Source organism: Acipenser ruthenus, chromosome 47 (assembly GCF_902713425.1).
Source record: "Acipenser ruthenus chromosome 47, fAciRut3.2 maternal haplotype, whole genome shotgun sequence".
In the NCBI taxonomy this organism is placed as follows: domain Eukaryota; kingdom Metazoa; phylum Chordata; class Actinopteri; order Acipenseriformes; family Acipenseridae; genus Acipenser; species Acipenser ruthenus.
This window is the reverse complement of record NC_081235.1, coordinates 4,483,519-4,503,890: the sequence shown is the minus strand read 5'-3', so window position 1 is coordinate 4,503,890 and position 20,372 is coordinate 4,483,519. Positions and strand designations below refer to the sequence as shown.

Genomic DNA, 20,372 nt, shown 5'->3' with positions numbered 1-20,372 from the left:
CTTCCCCAAAAAACAGGCTATAACAGTTTAAGTGCTATAGGTATATAGCAGAAAGCGTCCCAATACTTTTTGGGGGTAGTGTTAGAAATCCAATCAAACCGTTTTTCATCAAGGAAGTATTTACAGTAAAGTCACTCGCTTTGCCACGCAAAGGATTAACGATTTAACTGTGATTCTTTTACATTTTTTTAAAAAATGTTCTGTCCTTCTATTCTCTTTTCTTAGACAGTTCCGGTTGGTGGAGAGGAAAATTTAAAGGCAAAGAAGGGCTTTTCCCAGGGAACTACGTGGAGAAGATGTGAATTCTTCATCTGAGAAGAATCTCCATCACACCCAGGCCCGGGACAAAGGAGCAGCTTTAAACAGTTCCAAGTTGTCAACATATGTATATGTATATATATAATCACACCTCCACAGCCACATGCTGCACCAAACATGCAGAAAAACATCGAAATGTGTTCTGGGGCTACGATAGTAATGCTGCAGTCCAGCACAGGATTTGAAAGGTTGTTCTGCTATGGGGGTGTGATCTATATACAGTACTGTACAGTCGTGCAAATAGAGATGCACACTTACACTGGGGAGATAAACACACTGGCTTGCATGCAGTGAAGCCGATTAGAAATCCACCTACTTTAATATGGTATTTTATACAGTTTACCCAACTTGCCATACTCTTGCAAAGCAATGCCTAAGCATTCAGACCCCATGCCTTACATATGCACTCATCTTCAGCCATGGAGCACTTACACACAGATGCATGCGTTATGTATGAAACTAAAGACTGAATTTTCACAGGAAACAGTGTACACCCCAGCAGAAGCCCGTACCCCTTTTTGCACGATTTATACGGTACAGGTTGCTCAAGAAGGGCATTAGATGTTGTATGTCATAGAGAGAGGCCGATCATCTGTGATCATCCTGTATGGAGTATTGATCGATCAGCCTGCGCAATGCTTGATGAACCACTCTTATTTATTGAGAGCTGAATGAAGCACTGCTCCTTGCAGAGGGAGGGAGAGCAGTTATTGGAACAGCTCGGTGTTCTTTGAGAATCGTGGGACCCGGCTTGAATCCAGTCAGCCCTGTATTTAATATATTTTAATAGTAGAACAAGGATGCCAGCTGCTAAGGGACATTGCGTTAGTGCAGTGCACCCCGAGCAGCCTGCAGTGAAACCAAATGAAAGCATCGTCATCAACATGTGCGTTATACCAAAGAACTTACAGTGTGTGCAATAAGGTGCTACTGAGTTCTTACAGCCTAGAGTGTAGCTATATTTATGTGCCCACAAAAATGTAAGATACTTCAATGTGATTGAGGTTCACAGTCCATGTTGTTTTCAAATTCATTTTAAAAGTAATAAATATGTTTTAGATCAAACATTTTGAAAGAATGGTTATTTGCTATGCATGAGGAAGTGTTGTATAACCTCCAACTGCTGCAAGTAGAAACAGAAACCTGCCTAATTAGATCACAAAGTAACATAGTGGGGAGCCAATGAAGTTGCTTTTGACGAATGTAAACAATGGTCGACTTTCTAAGGTGTGTGTGGAATACACACACTCACGCAGACACACACACACAGACAGACACAGAGACACACAGACACAGACACACACAGAGACAGACACACACACACAGACACAAACACACACAGACAGACACACACACACACACACACACAGACACTTAAAAACACACACACACACTCAGAATGATACACAACTAGCAATAAACTTGACACCAAATAAATATGTTTTAAAATTGAGGGACAGTGCAGATTTAACCTCCATTGTTTTCTTTTATGTAAACTTAAAAAAAAAAAAAATCACCTCAAAGTTCGGTACTGATTTAAGACGATATGTGTAAGGTATTTGGGAGATTGTTACGTTACTGCCATCTACAGGCTATTAAGAGATATGACATTCTATGGGGGTAGATACTGTTTGTGTGTGTTGACCAGCACTAATGCAGTTGGTTTTTGCATCTCTTTGTTTATCACCTAATAACATATACACTGGGTTCAATGTATAGTCTTTGATTACATCTATAGAAGGATTATTTTAGTTTCCATGCATGCATCATGTGTGTCGTGTAATTGTGTAGTTTTTTTTTTTCTATCTAACGTCTTTGTAAATTAATGAGAACTACTGCTCCCCTAAACCTGGAATGTCGTTGGTGTTCCTGTATAATGTACACAATCATTTTTTATAGATTTTTTTTTTCTGTATTCAGTTAAAAAAAAAAAAAAAAAAGCTTTTTCTGAAGTATTGTGAATGAAAAATAAAAGCAGTATTGCATTCTTTGGTCGTCTCCAGTGAGTGGTGTCTAATAGAGGAAGATGATGGCTGCAGAGGTAGTCATGCTATTTCATCAGAGTACACTGGGTGCCAGTGGAACCTAATGCAACACTTCCTGTGGGTTTTACTATCCTTTATAAAACAGGGTCATATTCACAAACCATGTCCCACCTTTTTAAAAGGAAGGAGCTTTTAAATTAACTGTAGCTAGCAAAATAGTTGCATGACATTTTTCCACCATGGACATCTATACCCTTTCTAGCTCCTTGCTCGTTTGGTTGTTAGTAGCTTATTGATCCCAGAATCTCATCAAGCAGCTTCTTGAAGGTATCCCAGGGTGTCAGCTTCAACAACATTACTGGGGAGTTGGTTCCAGACCCTCACAACACTTAATATCTGGCACTACACTAGCTGAAAGAAAACTGTTCGCAAGCCATACAATGTTGTATTTCCTGAGTCCTTTCACCTGGAGAGTGAAATTGTCCCCACCTCATTCACCGGCTTCTTTCCTGTCAATAACCAATCAGCTGTATCCCTTATTGACTGACATGCTTTCGTCAGCCAGTAACATGCTTTGACAAAGAAGACACTGCTGGAGTGAAATGATCCAGGAAGTACAAGTGCAAACAAGGACTACACGAATAAACCATAGAAACTGAGAGCTTATTTTAACCTAATACAGTACCAGATATAATGTTTGAAAATGAAAATACATGTAACATGCGTTTCTTTCGAAACTACACATTTGAAAGCTAGGTAGCTAGTGGCAGTGCAGCTACAATTATTTAAATCAACCTCCTGATTTATTTTAAGCTTTTTTATTTTAATTGTGTTTGGTTTTTTTCTGGAGAATTAGGGCATCTGGGATCGTGTGAATACCACCCATTTAGTGCAGTGCTTTGTACACAGTAACTCACACTGTCTGAGTACAAACACAGAAACATGCTTTTGCAGTTGGAACCCCATTAGTGTTAGAAATCCAATTAATGCAGAATATTTTGCATTAGAATATTTTGCACAATTTAAAAAAAAAAAAAACGCAAAAAAAAAAAAAAAAAAAAGTTTAGGTCATTCCTCCATTTCAAAGGAATTTAAAAGGTAATTTCCAGCAATGTGTTCTTTAACACTGCCGCCCACTCGACAAGTTTGAGTTAATAACACGTCTGTCTTGTGAACGGGTGGAACTTTGCAACAATAACGAAATCCTGTGACTGTACAACAATAAACTGTACTAACTGTAAACAGACTTCATGACAGTTTAAAGACGATGTGCATAAACACACGCGCACCAACCAAGGGTATTGCGTCACAGTAACTCCGCCCCCTTATTTATCTCGCGACAGCTCGTCTCATCCAAAATGGCTGCGTAGACCCTTAATAGAAACATAATATTTGTTCTTTAAAAGGTAATAAGATTTATATTTTAAAAATGTTTTAAACTGTCTTGACTTGAGAGAATACGAACGTAATTCCACGTACGGTGAGTGTCGGGGAACCTGTCTAATAGAGTCATTTTGTTTTTTTCCCGCGATGGAAGGTCTACAGACAGTTCCCTCTTTTGAACGCAACACTTACTTATTCCTGTCCTGTTTTATTGGTACTATATATTAAAAATAATAATAAAATAAAAAGGTGCATTGACAATGTTGTGACCATAGATATGACTATTTTACACAGCGGTATACAATGTGTTGATTAAGCAGAACTGTCTCACAATGAGGATGTTTGTTTACCGTAGTATGTGTGTACATTTCACACACGGAAATAAGAAGCCAACAATAGACACATTAATATGTGTTTATGAGAAATGAGAGTAAAATATAACTTAAAAAAAACGTGAATTTAGTTTTTAAAAATATTAGGCATCACATGTGCCACTTCTAACAACTTTGTGTGTGTGTGTGTGAAGTAGGGTTGTTAATAATATATATTATAACCGTTATCCCAGTGTTTACCGTTTTGAATGTTGATTATCTTTATCACATAAAGTTGTTCGCGTGTGTTTGTGCAGTATATGCGTACGTAAGGGCAACTAGGCTGATTCCAGGACTTCATGACATGAACTATGAGGACAGGTTAAAATAATTCAATCTCTTCAGCCTAGACACGACTTGAAATTTAGCAGAGTAGAACAAGAGCGCATAAGTGGAAGCTGAGTAAAAGTAAGTTCAGAACAGAAGGTAGGATCAAAACACTGGGAAGATTGTAAAGAAAGATTTAAAGCATTCAGTGGTCAGGATGCTTTTTCTGCTTGATACTGTACTTTAGTGTGTGTAAAATAAACATAGCTAGTTGTCTCAGCTTTGATGCTTTTGTTGATGGACTTGCTGAAGCCAGTGTTTGTTTTGTTCTAGACAGTATCCCCTGGTGAAGCTGTCAGACCTCCTGGCCGCAGTTGAAGCCCAGTCCGCAAGTGGGGTTTCTTTACCAGGAGCCCCTGGCCTCTGCAGGCACCGACATGTCCGTGTTACCAAAGGAGGAGCAGGGAGCGCTGGTCTCCTGCAACGCCATGGAAGGTATTATATCAGACAGACCTGGCGGTAATTGCAATTGGAATTGTGCAATTCAGAATTAATTGCCTTGCCATTGTAATTGCACCATTGGCACATCTGTGTAATTGAAATTGTAATGATGCCATATACACATTCTATCATCATTCTTGTATTTCAATCCCTTTTGGTGACTCCCATTTGTTTTTTAAAAAAATAAAATAAAATGTTTTATATAGTATGTTTTGGTATTTGTAGCTGTGATCAGTTATTTAGAGTAAACAGAGTGAACATGTTAGTGTGTGTAGTTTAGGTAACTTTTTTAGTGCAATTTCATCAAGCAATGCTGCTGTAATAGTAGTTCTGATTATAACTGACCTCAGGTCAAGTATGAGATGCAGGTGCAACATCTGCAGGATTCAGTGGGGAGATCCACTTGTTGAGATGGTCAGGCAACAGCAATTTGCTGGTTAAGGTAATCTGTGGAAGTGAAGCTTGCTAGAGGTTGGATAACTCGTGCAAGGTGTTTAATTAGCTCAGAGGAGGTTATTGAGGTGTGCAATAAAGCATCCAAGACATATTCTTTAAAAAATAAAAAGAAAAAAATACAGGAAATGATGTGGAGCTCAGTAGGACAACAATTAAGAACAATCATTTTAAATTAGCTGCATGAAGGTAATCTCACAACGGTTAGCCTGGAGTAGAAAACTTGGGTTTGACAATATTTCTGTCCTTTTACAGGAAAAGGGATGCATTGCTCTTTTTCCGGCTGCAAGCAAGTCTTTTGGGACATGCAAGAGCTAATGAGTCACACGGGAAGCCACTACATCGCAACGCAGTCCTTGCAGGGTAAGCACAGCTAGCACAAACAGGACAGGGGCTGGCTCCTTTTGTGCAGACGAAAGGGTGCTCAGTGAGTGTGTGTTCTTCTCTTCCAGGTAAACTGTTCCATTGCTCCACTCTGAGGTGCACAAGGACCTTTCCCAGCATGCAACAGCTCATGGATCATATGCGTCAACATTACAAACCCAATCGCTACTTCATGTGAGTAAATTGGAAGAGGGGGGTGTGGAGGACATCTATACTTGGGTACCAAGCTAGGCGATCTATTTATTTGAATTAAACAGAGATAGATCTGAGTGTATTTATGTTTTCACAAGTATGTGGAACGCCAGGAAAGGCTCTATTTTAATAATTTAAAGAGTATATTTAGGTAGACCAATTGAATATATAAATATATCCAGTTGATATGTTTTGTGCTTGTGAAAGGCATACCTAGTAAATGAGGCCCCAAGTAGCTTGATACTAAAGTAACCATGGTAATAAAACTGGACAAATGTTTTGACAGGTAGTCTTTGTCCTGTGGGATTCCCTACACTTGCCTCTACTCATGTACCTCAACTACCCTAGGAGGTGAGAGGGTACATCAGAGTCCATACCCATCCAATTCTTGGTCTTTCTGAGAAACAGTCTGCAGTGGCAGTTGTAAAGGGAGCTTTTCAGAACCACGTTTTTTTTTTGTTTTTTTGTAGATGTGAAAACTGCAAGGTGCATTTGCGCACGCACCGGGCCCTCTTCAAGCATCTCCACGTCTGCGCCAAGGTTGTCAAAAACAAAGGAGCTCACAAGCTGGAGAAGCCTAAACCAGCCACTCCGCCAGCCACGGAGCTCTCCAAACCGCAGGTCAAACGAGCCGCCCCAGAGCTGCCCAAACTGCAGAGCGTCATCCGGCATCTTGAGAAGCTGGTGCCCTCGAGCCAGGCTTCGGCTCCCTCCCAGCCCTTGCCCTCCCAAGCTGCCCCCTCCCTCCCCAGCAGCCTGCCCAGCGTCCACAGCTCTCTCAGCTCTGCACCCCTGGTCTCTCCCGGCCCGCACCCCTTCCAGCTGCTCGAACCCTCCCAGTTCGGATCCTCACCCCTGCGCTTTGCTGGCCAGTCGCACGGCGCTTCCATGCCTGGTCATTTCCTGCCCTACGTGCATCCCACTTCCTACTCCATGCCCCAGTCTGCCGTACAGCAACGTCTCGGGCCGTACGTCCCCAACCAAGCCGGGCTTCCTGCCTCCAACGCTGTGTGGAAGAAAAACCAAGGTGAGATGCGTGGATTATGGAAGGTGTCTAATAGAAGGTCAGTGTAGGACGAGGTTTGACTGAAATCTCTGTCTGTTTTTTCAAGAAAGTGGACATTATACACGACTCAAATCTAAGAAATGATTTAGTCTGATGCAACAATTCCATAGTCTATAAATAGTAAAATTATTTTCCTGCAGCCTGCCAAATCAGACAATGTGTGGTTTGGGGAGATTTAGGATTAATGTCATTTTTTTTTTTATTGACTGAGCAGTCTTGTCCTAACAAGGTCAAGTGTTCAATTCAGTACTGAAGGATCTGGCTGGAACGAGGTCCTGGATTGGAATGGACCAAAAGTGATGTGGTTACAACACAATTGGCCAAGCTGTTGAAAGCAATATCTATAGTAGTTGATGGGCGGCTTGCAGTAAATAGTTTGACCTCTCAGCTGAGATTAACTGGAATAATAATAATAATACTCCTAACTTGTTGCATCTTAGTAGTATAATTTGCACTTCTGTAAATTATACTGTATTTAAATATCAATTTAGCATTGTAACCCTTTACTGCCCTGTAACTCCTGTAAGTCGCCTTGGATAAAGGGGTCTGCCAAATAAATAAATGTTAATAATAATAACATTATTATTATTATTATTATTATTATTATTATTATTATTATTATTATTATTTTCTGTCTGTTGACATTCACAGGCCAGTCCTTCAACAGTCGCATTGTGTGGGAGCACACTAGAGGGCGCTATAACTGCCTGCAGTGCTCGCACTCCACCCCATCCCGCGAGGAGATGACACTGCACATCGAGGAGCAGCACAAGAGTCCTGTCAGCCGGATGCAGGGAGACATGGGTAGGGGGGTGCAGGGAGAGATGGGTAGGGGCCTTGCAGCATTCTGCTGCCCCTGAGTCGAACAACTTACACCTCGCCTTTCTGTCACGGCTGGGTTTTATTTGAGCATTCTTCAGCACTGGGAAATCGCCCTGGATTTCATGGATAGGTGGTAGATAAGGGTGATTCCTCAGTGCTGTGAAATGCTCCAGAAACACCCAGCTGTAGCATAACTCTGCTGACTAGGATGATCGAACTGATCCCTTCATTTCTTATACTGTGTGTTTTATTTTGTAATTTATGATTGTGTTTTGAAGTTATGGATGAATTGCTGCTGCTATTCCAGTGGTCAGGATGCTAATATTACGCTTCGCACAGATCTTAACGTCACGAACAGCATTTTGATATCCGATTCTTAAGGAGAAAATAGGCAAAAATGGGAACCGTATTTTTCTCCAGTGTTGAAGAAAAACACAGTAAATGGTTGCGGGTTTTCATGACACTACTCACTTTCAGAGATATAAACTGGGGAATGCACTTTGTTTGAACTCTTAAGCTCTAATATGTATCTAAGGTCAAGGTATCAAACTCATCTGAGCAGTACCTTAGACCAGACCAAGAACCTGTTAACACTTATTTCAATGCGGTCGGAAGTTTTACACGGATGGATTTAGTTATTAAAGCTCTGCAGTCAGACCATGTCCCGTGTTCGTTTAATTATCTAATGGTTTGTTTCAATTTATTTCAGATTTTGATGTCGGACTCCCGTCCTTTCACTCGAAATTGACTTCAGAAATGGAGAGCTCCCTCTTTTCACATCTCTGATGGGTTTTTTACTGGGTGGGTGGGTTTGTGGGGTTTGATGTAAAAATGGGGAGATTTACAGAGGATAATCTGGTCTGTCAGCTCCATTCCTCTGGTACCTTTTAATTCCAATTTTTTTTTTTTTTTTTTTTTTTTTTATACAACCATAAACTTTTTTTTTTTTTTTTAAATCGTATGTTCTGCATTGATTTCAAGAAGTGCCATCTTGACAGCACTCGGATGTATGACATTAATCAATCTATTTTTCCCGTACTATACCAGACCTGTTCAGTTCAAAACGGTGTGCCTGCAGTGTTAAGAACCCGGGCTATAGCGTTGAGGTGCCAGGGTTGCATTTCCTTTTTTTCTTTTTTATTTAGTCATCGGCAATGGTTTTTACCCCGTTTTTCTCCCCAATTTGGAATGCCCAATTATGATTTTTATCCCGGTTCACCGCTGCAACTCCCGCGCCGACTCGGGAAACGGCGGCAGACACGTGTCCTCCCAAACGTGTTCTGCCAAGCCGTCTTTCTGTTTTCACGCTGCAGGTTTTCTGCGAAGCCACCAGACCCATAGTGCTGAAGGACAACACAGATCTGAGTGGCTTCTACAACAGACCTGCAGGCGCCCTATCGGCCACAGGGGTCTGGTGCGCAGCGAACCGAGGATTACCCTGCCGACCTGAGCCCTCCCCACCCGGGCGGCACTCGAACCAGCGATCTCCAGGCTATAGGGCGCATCCTGCACTCCACACGGAGCGCCTTTACTGGATGCGCCACTCGGGAGCCCCTAGGGTTACATTTAACCTCCCCCATGGGCAACATACAAGATCTGACCATTTTCCACTAACTTCACAGTTTAAAAGAAAAAATGTGCTTTGATCTGCAGCTATAAATCACTCCCCCAGAAACAAGCAAGTCACCATTTTGGTTCCTTGATAATTCTGGAGAAGGGAATCAGAAATCTGAAATTATATACTATGTATACTCTTTCACTTCTTCAGTGAAGCAGTAATAATTCATCTGGCACCGCGCCAGTCTGTTCTCTCGCCGCATGTGTGGCATTGAACCACTGAACTGAATGTGCTAAACTCAATCCAGACGTCCTGAAACACGTCCTCACTCATTGGCGTTAGCAGATCAACGTTTACCAAAACATTCCTACACTGAATGGACTTCATGTGAGTTCTGTTTGTCCTGTGTAGTGCACACTGTATGCAGTATAGTCCTATACTGAAATGTAAGAATTCCGTTTTGAGCCGTTCTAAATCTGTGGAGAAACAGCCTGTATCTTCAAAGGGAATCGCAAGGGGGGAAATATATGACAGCGCTGTTATAATATCTGGAACAAGGTTAGGTTACTTTCACACTAAGAATGTGATAAAAGCAGTAACATGTTGTGGCTGTGTAACCCCCTTTTTTTTTTTTTTAAGAACAGTTCAAGTGAAAATAAGAATGAGTTCAAACAAAAAAAATGAACTGCACAGTATGTGTTTTACTGTATAATTGGAGCGTGCATTTCCTTGTTTCATTTCTGAAGTGTTTTGATCTAGATTCTCCGAAGCTGTTCAGATCTCTCTGTGCTTGCAGTGCTGCAGTTTGTGGTTCACGTCCCTGTAGAGTCTCATGACAGCGTGCTTGCACAATGTAAAGTGCTGGTGTTGCCTGTTGCGTTGCAAGGCAAGAGAAATAAATTCAGCAAGAGAACTTCAAACGGAAACCAAAAAAAGTCAGCTGCCAATCTCGGCCAAACTTCTAATCCAGTCAAGTTTTAGGAAGGCTGTCTCGAGCCGTGCAGCCAAAGAGCTTGCAGAAGATCCAGTCCTGGGTCTCGCACTTCAGTCATGTACATACCCGGTATTCAGAACCCCTTTTGCATTCTTTCTGTGATGTAGGCTTGTGTGGGATGTCCGAGGGAGAGGAGGGGAGGAGCTGGCTACAGGGAGGTCACTTCAAATGTATACAGAATATTGTGTCCTTTTTATAAGAAATGTGCTGGTTACGTTTGACACCTCTGTTTTTACTGTTCTTGATGGATATTTAAATGTTATGTTGTAATGGATCAATTTTCTACCAAATCCAGGCAACAACTACCAACAGTAAGCAACAAACAAGTTTATAACAGATTCACAGTGTTCTGTATCACTATAAGCGCCCCAAGTTAATTTACTGGAACTTGCTTCATAACTTGGAGTACTTTCTCTTCTGTTCTGTGTATCAACAAGCTATATCTTTATAATAAACAGTTTCTTGATGATTGTTGACTAAAAGAAAAGTCGTATGTTTTTTTACCAGTAGCATAATCATACCGGGACTTAAATAATGTATTAAAATTGAGGAGGGGAACAATAGGTGAACGAAAAAGTTTGTTCACTAGTAATTAACAATAGATTTTAAAACGAGCACGTGTTTTGTCAGGACTGCGGATTACGCTATTGAATCCACTAGAGGGCGCTTAATTTTAGGCTTTTGTGCATAACAGACACCAGCGATGGTTCTTTGTAGGTTAAGAGTATTTGTGTTTAGTTGGGTTTTCAATAGCGCCCTTCGTGTAATATTCTGTTCTCTGTGTTGCTGGTGCATTATTCACGATACCCATGCATGCCCCCTGCTAAAATAAACAATGATATGCTCAACACAGTCAGTGACCACAGTTGATCCATCCGTTTGGCAATGTGCATTTTACACCAGATCGATCATCTTATATATTGGAAATCATGAAGCAGTCCCATTTCGTAGCATGTGATCCTTTAAATGTGTGGTTTTTTTTGTTTTTTTTTGTAAAGTTCACTATAAATTAGATTTTGGCACCGTGTATAACGTGAACAGATTATATTAATTGCTATGAACTCATTTACGTCCTTGTTGTAGAGACATTGTTTAATATATAAAGTGCCATATATATATAAGCTTTTGATGTGCACAGATGCATTCGTGGTTAGATTATATGAATGTTATAAAATAGGATCAAGGATACATTTTCATGAATGTTTTCAAAAGCGCTAGTAAAACTTGACTTGTGCAATATTGGGCATCACTGCCCTGAAACGGAAGCATGTGCTGAGATCGGCCATTCGTGCTGGGCCTGGACACCTGGGGAAGACCATCAGCGCCACAAAGGTTAAGATGTAGAGCGACTGAGTGGAGGAGCTTGGGGGGGTGGGACAGGTGGGGGGGTCGCTGCAAGAAACGTGGCAATCCACAAGCATCGTGACCGAGAAGCGCGCAGTATAAACTGCACAGACAAGTGTCTGTTATAGTTCCAGTTTCAATCCAGCATATAAACACACAGGAGAGTTCGCTGTGGCTGCTGTGGTGTTTTCATAGAAATAACTGGACAGATAAATCGACGAGAACTAATTTCGAATTTCAAAATGATTTATTTAACCTTGAGATACATATCTAATTTTCCAGTGGGGTCTTGGCAAAACAAGTAAGATACCAGTTGAGGTTTTTTTTTTTTTTTTTTTTTTTTTTACTGAGCTGCTGGTTTTTAGTTGCCAGTAGACTTTCTACTAAATCTCATTCTGAAAAACAAAAACAGCTCCGTGACAATAATTAATATAATCATCTGTAGTAGTAACTTTGCTGTTGTTGCTCGTTTGTAAATTAAAAGTAAGGGCAGCGTTTCGTGGTTAAAACTAACATGGGAGGCAGGACTGCAGACATTTCCATGGGGGCGCTCAAACAAACATGTTGTCCTCTCCCAGCCAATCCGCTGCACTTACTGGCCCGACCCGTCTGGGCGGCGCGGCAGGCGGGTTTGGGGTGGGAGGTTATTTAAATGCCCGCGGAGATTTCTGAACAAAGCAACATTTGTTTTTTTTTGTTGTTTTGTTTTTATGTTTTGTTTCTGGGGTGTGTGGTCAAGTAGTAAATCCTCATCCCCAATGAAATACCTGCAACTTTACATCTCAGACACCGCCACTCTGTACCTACACCCCCTTTGGTCACGATTTTTTCTTTTTTTTTTTTTCAAGAAATTTTAAAACAGTTTGTATGAACATTTTGAAAAAAAAACCCCATTACGCATTATGAAATCGATACATAGATGGGAAACTTAACATGGTAAAAATATACCCGCAGTGACTGAAGGGGGTATTTTAGGTGTCTTTAATGACAAGATATGTTCTGTGTGCGGTGGGTCCACTAGGGGGCAGAATTAAGCATTTTGGAGACCGTATACTTTTCACTGTACATTATTTTTTTTACACGTATTTCTGCACATTACTCAGTCAGTAAAATTAATGACCAAAATAAAACCAACAAAGTCATTATTTTAAACGGTTTGACCATTTATTTTATTTTTATTTTTTTATTGTGTAGGTTCCAGCGGAAACGTAGTTCATTTTTTATCTTTGGTTGCTTCGGTTTTATAAAACGTGAACTGTTCAATGAAATTAAAACTGATTGTTTCCCATTTTAACCCTACATCGAGGTCCTTGGCAGACTTGCTTGACACTCAGTAGTGTCTAGACCTGCCCAGAATTAAAAAGGTGTTACTGTCCCTTTAAATCTGATTGGTTGCAACGCTCCATATAACCTCGTGGGGGCAGGGTTGAGCTCGCTAGAACTCTTTGTGGTGGTTGGCGCCTGAAGTTCTCTATAAAAACAAACTAGGCAGATTTGTTTTGGGCGATTTTAATCATTTTTTAAAAAGGCTTCTCTTTTTTTTCCACCCCATTTCGTGGCACTGCAAAGCCGAAAGAAAACTTTAAGAAAATGGAAATGAAAAAGAGAATCAATTTGGAGCTGAGAAACAGGAAGCCCGCGGAAGTAAGTCTCGCAATGATGTGAAAATCGAATCTAGGGTGGAAATAAAGCCGTGTTTTTATTTAGTTTTTGTGGTTTAAAAGTTATTTACACGGCGGGGTGTACGTTTATCTGCGTGCTTGAGTGGTGGGCGTTTGGAAAACGCATCCAATTTATAGTTTAACAAATCAGAAGTTTGTTTTTTTAAATTATTTTTACGGTGCAGCTTGTGTAACATAGCACATGGTGGCAAAGAAATTCATTCATTCGCTTCGACTTCCTTATGCAGCGCGCTAACATGTTATTTAAAGTTTTCTAAATAATGCATCCTCGGGTGTTTGTTTGGTTAACGCGTTTATTTTGATGTCGGATCACACGTGTGTCGTTTCAAACGTGGCCCCGTAGAAATGCCCTAAGCTTAGGGTAATGGTGTCGCTGGTTTTGCATGCACTACACAATAAATGGCCATTTCAAGCGATAGGCGCGGTGCACGCTGTCCTTTTGAAAACGGACCGTATTCATATTTAAACACGCTTTTTGTTAACTTCATGGGCAATGTAAACTCCTTGGGTCCATTAAAATGGGACCCTTTCTAAACGCAACGTGCTGTCGAGCAGGGTGCTGAGCGTGTCCGTGTGGCTTCATGATTATCACCGGTTATTTCTTAGCAGACGCCCTTATCCAGGGCGATTTATAGTTACAAAATATCAATCGCAAAATACCACATTACAGATAAGAGCAGTTACAAGAGTCAATAGTTCTTGGTAAATAGGAGCAAATTCAAATAAGAGAAAATAAAACGGTACATTTTCCGTATGAGAGCGATTTCGGTTAAGAGCACTTTTATAATTCCATTTAAGAGAAAGTAGTAAGTTCGATAAATGGCGTGTCTGGGGAACGTGTAGTCAGAGCCGTAGTTTATTTTCTGTTATCTCCGATAATGTTTGCCTCGCTTAAGTTACCAGGACCGCATTGTGATGTTTAATTTGTTAATCGGATTCCACGGCGTCATTAATAATGGCGAAAGAGTGAAATGGTGTGTAGGGCGGAAACTGCTGTACTCCGTGTACTCTACCCGAATTGCTGCAGTAACAAGACCCCCTCTTCTGAAATGTACAGGCTTTTTTTCGGGTGTATCTTGTAAATCATAAGCGGCAAGCACTTGTGGTGTTTTTGAAAATCTTGTAAAAGTTTGCTTTGGTTTTTATTAATTTAAAACAGTTGCGAAATTTAAGGGCGATTTCTGTCTCCTGAAATAAGTGGTTATTTTGGCGGGGCCCAGGAAGAAGCGGATTGGTCCTTGGCAGGAAGACTGTACTGAGTTTAGTTTTAAATATGAATTGCTGTCTGATCATTATATTAAATATACACACCACATGGAACCCTGGCGGGTAGACACGTGACCAGCAGAAGGAAGGGAACCGGTTAGTGTGGGTCTACCAGCCCTGGAACCGTGTAGAAACATTTAGGTGATTTGATGATTTAACTTGGAGTTTAAAAAATAAAAATTCCCCAAAAGCTTATTTCTTTGTCTGCAAATTTCTTGTAGGTTGGAGAAATTGTTTATTTTTAATGCAAACGTATCGCATGGCAGTACATTTGTAAACAATTTAGGCCTTGGTTCTGACCCAGTAATTGATGTAATTTTGCCAACAACTTGGAAAACTATTTATCAGAAACCGAACAGTTGCCAGTATCTGACACCAGACCCCTGTTTTTTTTTTTTTTCCTTCTCCTGGCCCCCAGGTGAAGGAGCTGGTGTTGGATAACTGCCGCTCGGACGATGGGAAGATCACCGGACTCACTGCTGACTTTGAAAACCTGGAGTTCCTCAGCATGATCAACGTGAACCTCCTGTCTGTATCCAACCTGCCCAAACTCAACAAGCTGAGAAAGGTGAGAGTGCGCCTGCTTCAGCCTCCCTGGAGGGGTTCCTGCCCGGCCTGGTTTAGTAACCCCAGCCTGATACTCCGTGTGTGGGGGCGGACGGGGCTCTGTACATTCCAGGCATGTGCCTGGCTGACTTTCCCGCTGCTTGTAAACCTGTGCAGTTTACAGCCTTTGTAAATGGGTACAAGTAAGGCCTAATATTATGCCCTATAGAAAGCTTTATTAAGTGGCCATTATGTGGAAAGGGGACTAAATTCATGGTGTATCTGATTGTGGGCAATTCTTTCAAATGGAGGTGGGGGGTGGTATTCTGCCTATGAGTCATGTTGTCTCAATAGACACTCCCATTGTTATTTCAGTGCTGTTTTGTGGTTAACACCAGCCCCATGTCTGTCTGCATTCTGTTGTGTAGCAGTCTCGCTCAATTTTTCCGCAAACTGGACTTGCAAGCTGTTTGCCCTTGTCTCCCGATATATCCCTGTTTAAGTTTTCACATGACGTTTTTTTTAAAACATTAATTCGTTTAGAGGGAGGGTGGAGCCGCCACTTCTGGTTGTATATGAAGCAATAGTTATCGGATTAATTTGTACTTCTCCCCTGGAACACTAGTGGGTGCTGTTTTACTTGTTGCCTCTAGAACTGCTTAGAATGGGTATTCATATCTGAACAGATGCTTGCTATAAATCTGTTCTCGCAGGGAATTAAGTAACTTTAACTTTAAATGTAGATTCCCCTTCTACTTTGTTCACCTACAATTATTTCCCCCCCCCCCCACCACTCATGTAAAGACTAAAAGGGCATATATATTTTTGTAAAGATCTTAGTGGGTTTTACAGCTTCATCTGTGGTCTATCTTGATGCATTACAAACTACTTTAATATTGTATGTAAAGCTGTAAATACTAATTGTATTTAGTGCTGAATCAACCCATTTTTATTTACATTTTTGGCTAATCTGTTGAAGTACATTTAAAGAGCGATCACATTGAAGTGGTAATTGACTGTGTGTTTGTGTGCATTGCAGCTGGAGCTGAGTGATAACAGGATATCTGGGGGCCTGGAGGCTCTGGCTGAGAAGTGTCCCAGCCTGACGCATCTCAACCTGAGTGGCAACAAAATCAAGGACCTCAGCACCCTCGACCCGCTGGTAGGTCCATGCCCAGTCTGCTGTAGCGTCTCGTCTGCCTGCTGCTGCATCTTTTGCCCATAGCTTCGAGTTTCTAAAACTTTGTAGAACAGAACCAGTAGTGATGGACGGTTCTGCAAAAAGCTGGAACCGCATCCAGAACCACGCTGTACCTTCAGAACAGCGCTCGACCTTTGGAACCGCGGCTCCAGACAAACCTGTTGAGGTTTTCCTGAAATGTATTTCCTAAATGTGTTGGCTATTCCCTGGCTCTTTGCTCAGCAAGCACTACATACAAATACTTGCTGCAGTAAAACTAAAATGTCTTGATAAAAGCATATAAAGAATTGTACATTAATACAAGCGATTTCCAGCTGAACTCAAATTCACTTGTTTTGCATGAAGTGCACAGTGATTGTGTGTATTTGGGAATGGATTGCTTAATGTTAACTGGTATTAAATGGGTAGGGTAAGACACGCATAGACTAACCAGTGGTCGCTTCCAGTGTTCATTGTGGGCTGTCGATTTCAGTTTAGGTGTTTTCTATGCAGTTTGACATGCCACGGAGCCCTGTAGCGTGCGTTGTACTTGCACAAGGCAGCTAACAATGAAAGATGGGCACTCATGACTACAGTAAATGTGTGATTTGGTTTCCTGAATGTCCCTGGCTAGCTGTAGAAAACTCGCTACAAGACTTCAGAGCAACATTCTTTAGGTGAACACAGTAAAGCAGAGTTGCATGCAGTTAACTTAACAGTTGCGACAATATTTATAGAAGTGTAGAGGGTTTGTTTTTGCCCTGTGCCCAGCTCGGGTCCACACAAGCTCATACTTCACATAGCGTCATTGTCTAACTCTGGGTAAGAGACCAAACGTTAGCCCCAAAGGGGCTGGGCACCCATTCACTATTCTTGGACACAGTCCTGTCTACAGGACAATTAAACCCATGTGGTGGTGTTTTGTCCTTTGAAAGGGGGTGTGTATGAAACTGACCCTCCACTCCACTCCTCTGTAGAAGAAGCTGCCCAGCCTGAACAGCGTTGACCTGTTTAACTGTGAGGTGACGATGCTGATGGATTACCGGGAGAGCGTGCTGGAGCTGCTTCCTCAGCTCACCTACCTGGACGGCTTCGACGCAGACGACCAGGAGGCTCCGGACTCCGACCCAGAGGGGCTGGACGATGACCTGGACGACGAAGGTGAGAGACCGGGGTTCTGTGCCTGTGATGGCAATCTGATTTCTCTAACGCAGGAACTGAAGACGCTGCTGTCCTGTAGTCTCTGCTTTTTATCAGTTGAGGAATCCTGCATTTGAATGTAAGAAATGATCATACCTTATGAGAAACACAAGTGTCTGTGGCCAAAGCCTGAGGATCCCTGGTGTACATGCAAGAGCTCAAATACATGGAGTTTAAGTCCCACAGATCAGCTATCCTGTTTTTTCCATTCCTTGGTTCCCTGGCTGTGTTCCAGCTGGGGCAGGTAGTGCTGGCTCTGGAGGGGGTGGGGGGGGAGTTGAGTTTTTTTTTTTTTGTGTTTTAAGCATGTTTGGAACTAGGGGCGTAAAGTGAAAGTGCCAGAGTTGCCTCTACCTGGCAACTCATAACTGGTTGGATAACCTTTCTAACAAGTCGGGCAAGAATTTCAGCAAGTTTCTGTTCTTGTTCTATCCTGGAACCCCTAGTTATATGAATAGTGCAAACTCAGATTTTAAGATTTGTGAAATTTCACTTATTTTTAGGTTCTCTGCCCTTTTTTTTTTTTTTTTTTTTTTAGCAGACCCAGAAATTGAATTTAAGCACATTTCGTGCAATTATGTACAGGAATAAAATATCAAAACCAAGCCTAACTCCCATGCTAATCTTTCTTTCCGGTTCTAACTAATTGGATGGCTAAGCCATATGTATATTTAAACTTTACAAGCACACACAAAAAAAGTTTACACACTACCTTTTTCTATGAACCACACCTCTTGCCTTCACACAGACTGCCCTGAACAAACATTTCTGCCCTTTGCTAATCGCAGGCAGGTGGCATTCATTAAATATTGGAGCCAGGTGTATCTTATCCTGGCTCTGCCCCGTGACATTCTGGGGGATGTAGTTCTTTAACCCCTCCAGGACTACATTTCTCTTCCCTTCTCTCCCTAGTCTGCACAGATTGTGCTTCTACTACTGCAGTCTTGTGGCTTCAGTGTCCTACCTGGTTCTTTAACATTGCTAACACCCTAACTATAGTGTGTGGTATGTGAATCATATTCCACCTTCTGTAGGGGATAAAGCAGTGTATATCCATTAGATGGCACACTTTGTCCTAACCGGATTTATAGCAGCAGTTTGTGCTAAATACGTTCATGATCATCTGTACCATACATGTCGTAGTTTTTCTACAGTTGCTATCGGCATGCATTCTGTAAAGGTGATGTGGTTTCTATTGACATGTGACCTGTATATTGCATGTGTGTTTGTAGATGAGGATGAGGAAGGAGAGGAGGAGGATGAGGATGACGAAGAGGAGGAGGAGGATTGCGATGAGGATGGAGTTGTGGACGAGGGGCTAGATGATGAGGATGATGATGACGAGGGGGCTGAGGAAGAGGTAAGCGCAGGGGGCAGGGTACCTTTTTTTATATCCATGAGCTAATTAACTCCAGCCGACATGAGGGAACTTGTGGGAGGTAACTTTTTCACCAGGTGACTGGTTCAAACTACAATATCTGAACAGCCTTGCTTTGAGCTACTTGCTTGAATGTCCCTCCAACAAGTTGCATTAAAGTGCCTGGTGTTGCGTGGGTTTAAAGCAGCCCAAGTTTGTCTGCATTGTGCAATCTGACTTCAGATGCTGGCTCTGCTTTCCTTCCAGGAGGACGATGATGACGAAGATGAAGATGACGACGACAGCGAGGATGAAGTAGTGGATGGTTAGTAGTCTTTGTTTTTTATTAATATTTAGCGGAAGTGTGGTCATTCTGTATCCAAGCTTTGCTACATATTTAAATAGTTAAGTTTGTTAGATTTTATTTCTGTATTTCATCCTTGCCTCCTTTAAAAACCTTGTAATTTCCAAGTCCTGCAACAACCACTAATGTCTTCATTATAGATGCTGCTCCAGGACAGAAGAGGAAGAGGGATGTAGAAGATGATGGAGAGGAGGAAGAGGAAGAGGATGATGAATAAGCTCAGCTAGAAGAAAGCTGAAGAGCTGTACAGACACTGACCTCCTGGACTGTTTTAACCAACTATGCACAAGGCTGACTGTAACTGGGAGTGAATGGGCAAGGGTGACTGGTTCCCGGTCAGCGTGTCTGGGGTGGGATTGGGAGGGCTGACCAGGGACTAGCTAATCTGTTGTAATACCCTGATGGGTGCTGGTCTAGCATCCATCTTTCGAAACCCTGGTCACATTAAATTAATTGGATAGCTGGTGGGGAGGGGGGGGGATAGTGCGCTTTTAGCAGGCATCTCTGAAAAATGAATCGATCCCATTCAAACTGAGCCAGGTTTTAGCCAATCTGTGCATGCTTGTTTTTGTTTGTTTTAAAGTTGCATCTGTTGTGCATTGAACAAAAGGCTGCTTTTTTTTTTTTCTTTAAGCGTCGTTTTTTCCAAATTAGTTTTAAACTGGTTATTTTGTAAATGTATGTACATACTTTTGAATGCAATTAGGTTTTTTTTGTGGCAGTTTGAGTTCAGTGCTGTAATTTTCCACCCCCCCTTTTCTTGAAGAGGAATGCATTGTTTTTAACTGACTTGTAAAGGTTTGTAAAAATAATAAAAGAAATGGCTGCACCTTTTTTAGTTTGCTGTTTTAAAACAGACTGGAATGAAATCTTACTTGAACAAGCGATCTGATTGGGAGAGAGAGGGTGTTGGTGCCGTGACTAGTCTCTTGTGTGCAGCTATGGCCAGAAGCCAAGCATCACCTAGAATTTTAGGATTGAGACATTAAATATATATGTATGAATAATGTTTTATTAAACATGTAATCAAAGAAACTACAATTTATATTGCAAAAGTCTACTGGAAGCCATAATAGTATAGCAGTTCATGTTGGATTGTGAAATTTTTCAATTTGTCGATTTTTAACCATATGGAAAAC

The 20,372-nt window shown here is 41.5% G+C and overlaps 3 protein-coding genes across 5 annotated transcripts in view; all 3 read left to right on the top strand.

Moving 5' to 3' along the window:
- Nucleotides 1–1,718, top strand: part of LOC131721063 (unconventional myosin-If-like) — a 30,868-nt gene extending 29,150 nt beyond the window's left edge. The window contains exon 28 of the mRNA XM_059014183.1: nt 226–1,718. Within this exon, the coding sequence (XP_058870166.1) occupies nt 226–302 (77 nt within the window). The 3' untranslated portion in view covers nt 303–1,718. The remainder of the gene's footprint in view (nt 1–225) is intronic.
- A 1,900-nt stretch (nt 1,719–3,618) lies between these two features.
- LOC117401534 (zinc finger protein 414-like) lies at nt 3,619–10,781 on the top strand. 3 transcript variants are annotated; one of them, XM_034911634.2, is made up of 7 exons: nt 3,619–3,709; nt 4,658–4,819; nt 5,534–5,641; nt 5,731–5,836; nt 6,325–6,881; nt 7,572–7,724; nt 8,452–10,781. In XM_034911634.2, the coding sequence occupies exons 2-7, from the start codon at nt 4,762–4,764 to the stop codon at nt 8,526–8,528; spliced, it is 1,059 nt and encodes a 352-aa protein (XP_034767525.2). In that variant the 5' UTR covers nt 3,619–3,709; nt 4,658–4,761; the 3' UTR covers nt 8,529–10,781. The 3 variants fall into 3 exon arrangements, with proteins under 3 accessions (XP_034767525.2, XP_058869937.1, XP_034767526.2); XM_059013954.1 differs by having other exon boundaries at nt 3,629–3,783; nt 4,662–4,819; XM_034911635.2 differs by having other exon boundaries at nt 3,629–3,783.
- A 2,285-nt stretch (nt 10,782–13,066) lies between these two features.
- Nucleotides 13,067–20,062, top strand: LOC117401329 (acidic leucine-rich nuclear phosphoprotein 32 family member B-like). The gene is made up of 7 exons (XM_034001924.3): nt 13,067–13,282; nt 15,005–15,154; nt 16,172–16,294; nt 17,290–17,473; nt 18,745–18,872; nt 19,137–19,194; nt 19,374–20,062. The coding sequence occupies exons 1-7, from the start codon at nt 13,229–13,231 to the stop codon at nt 19,448–19,450; spliced, it is 774 nt and encodes a 257-aa protein (XP_033857815.3). The 5' UTR covers nt 13,067–13,228; the 3' UTR covers nt 19,451–20,062.
- The last annotated feature ends 310 nt before the right edge of the window (nt 20,063–20,372 follow it).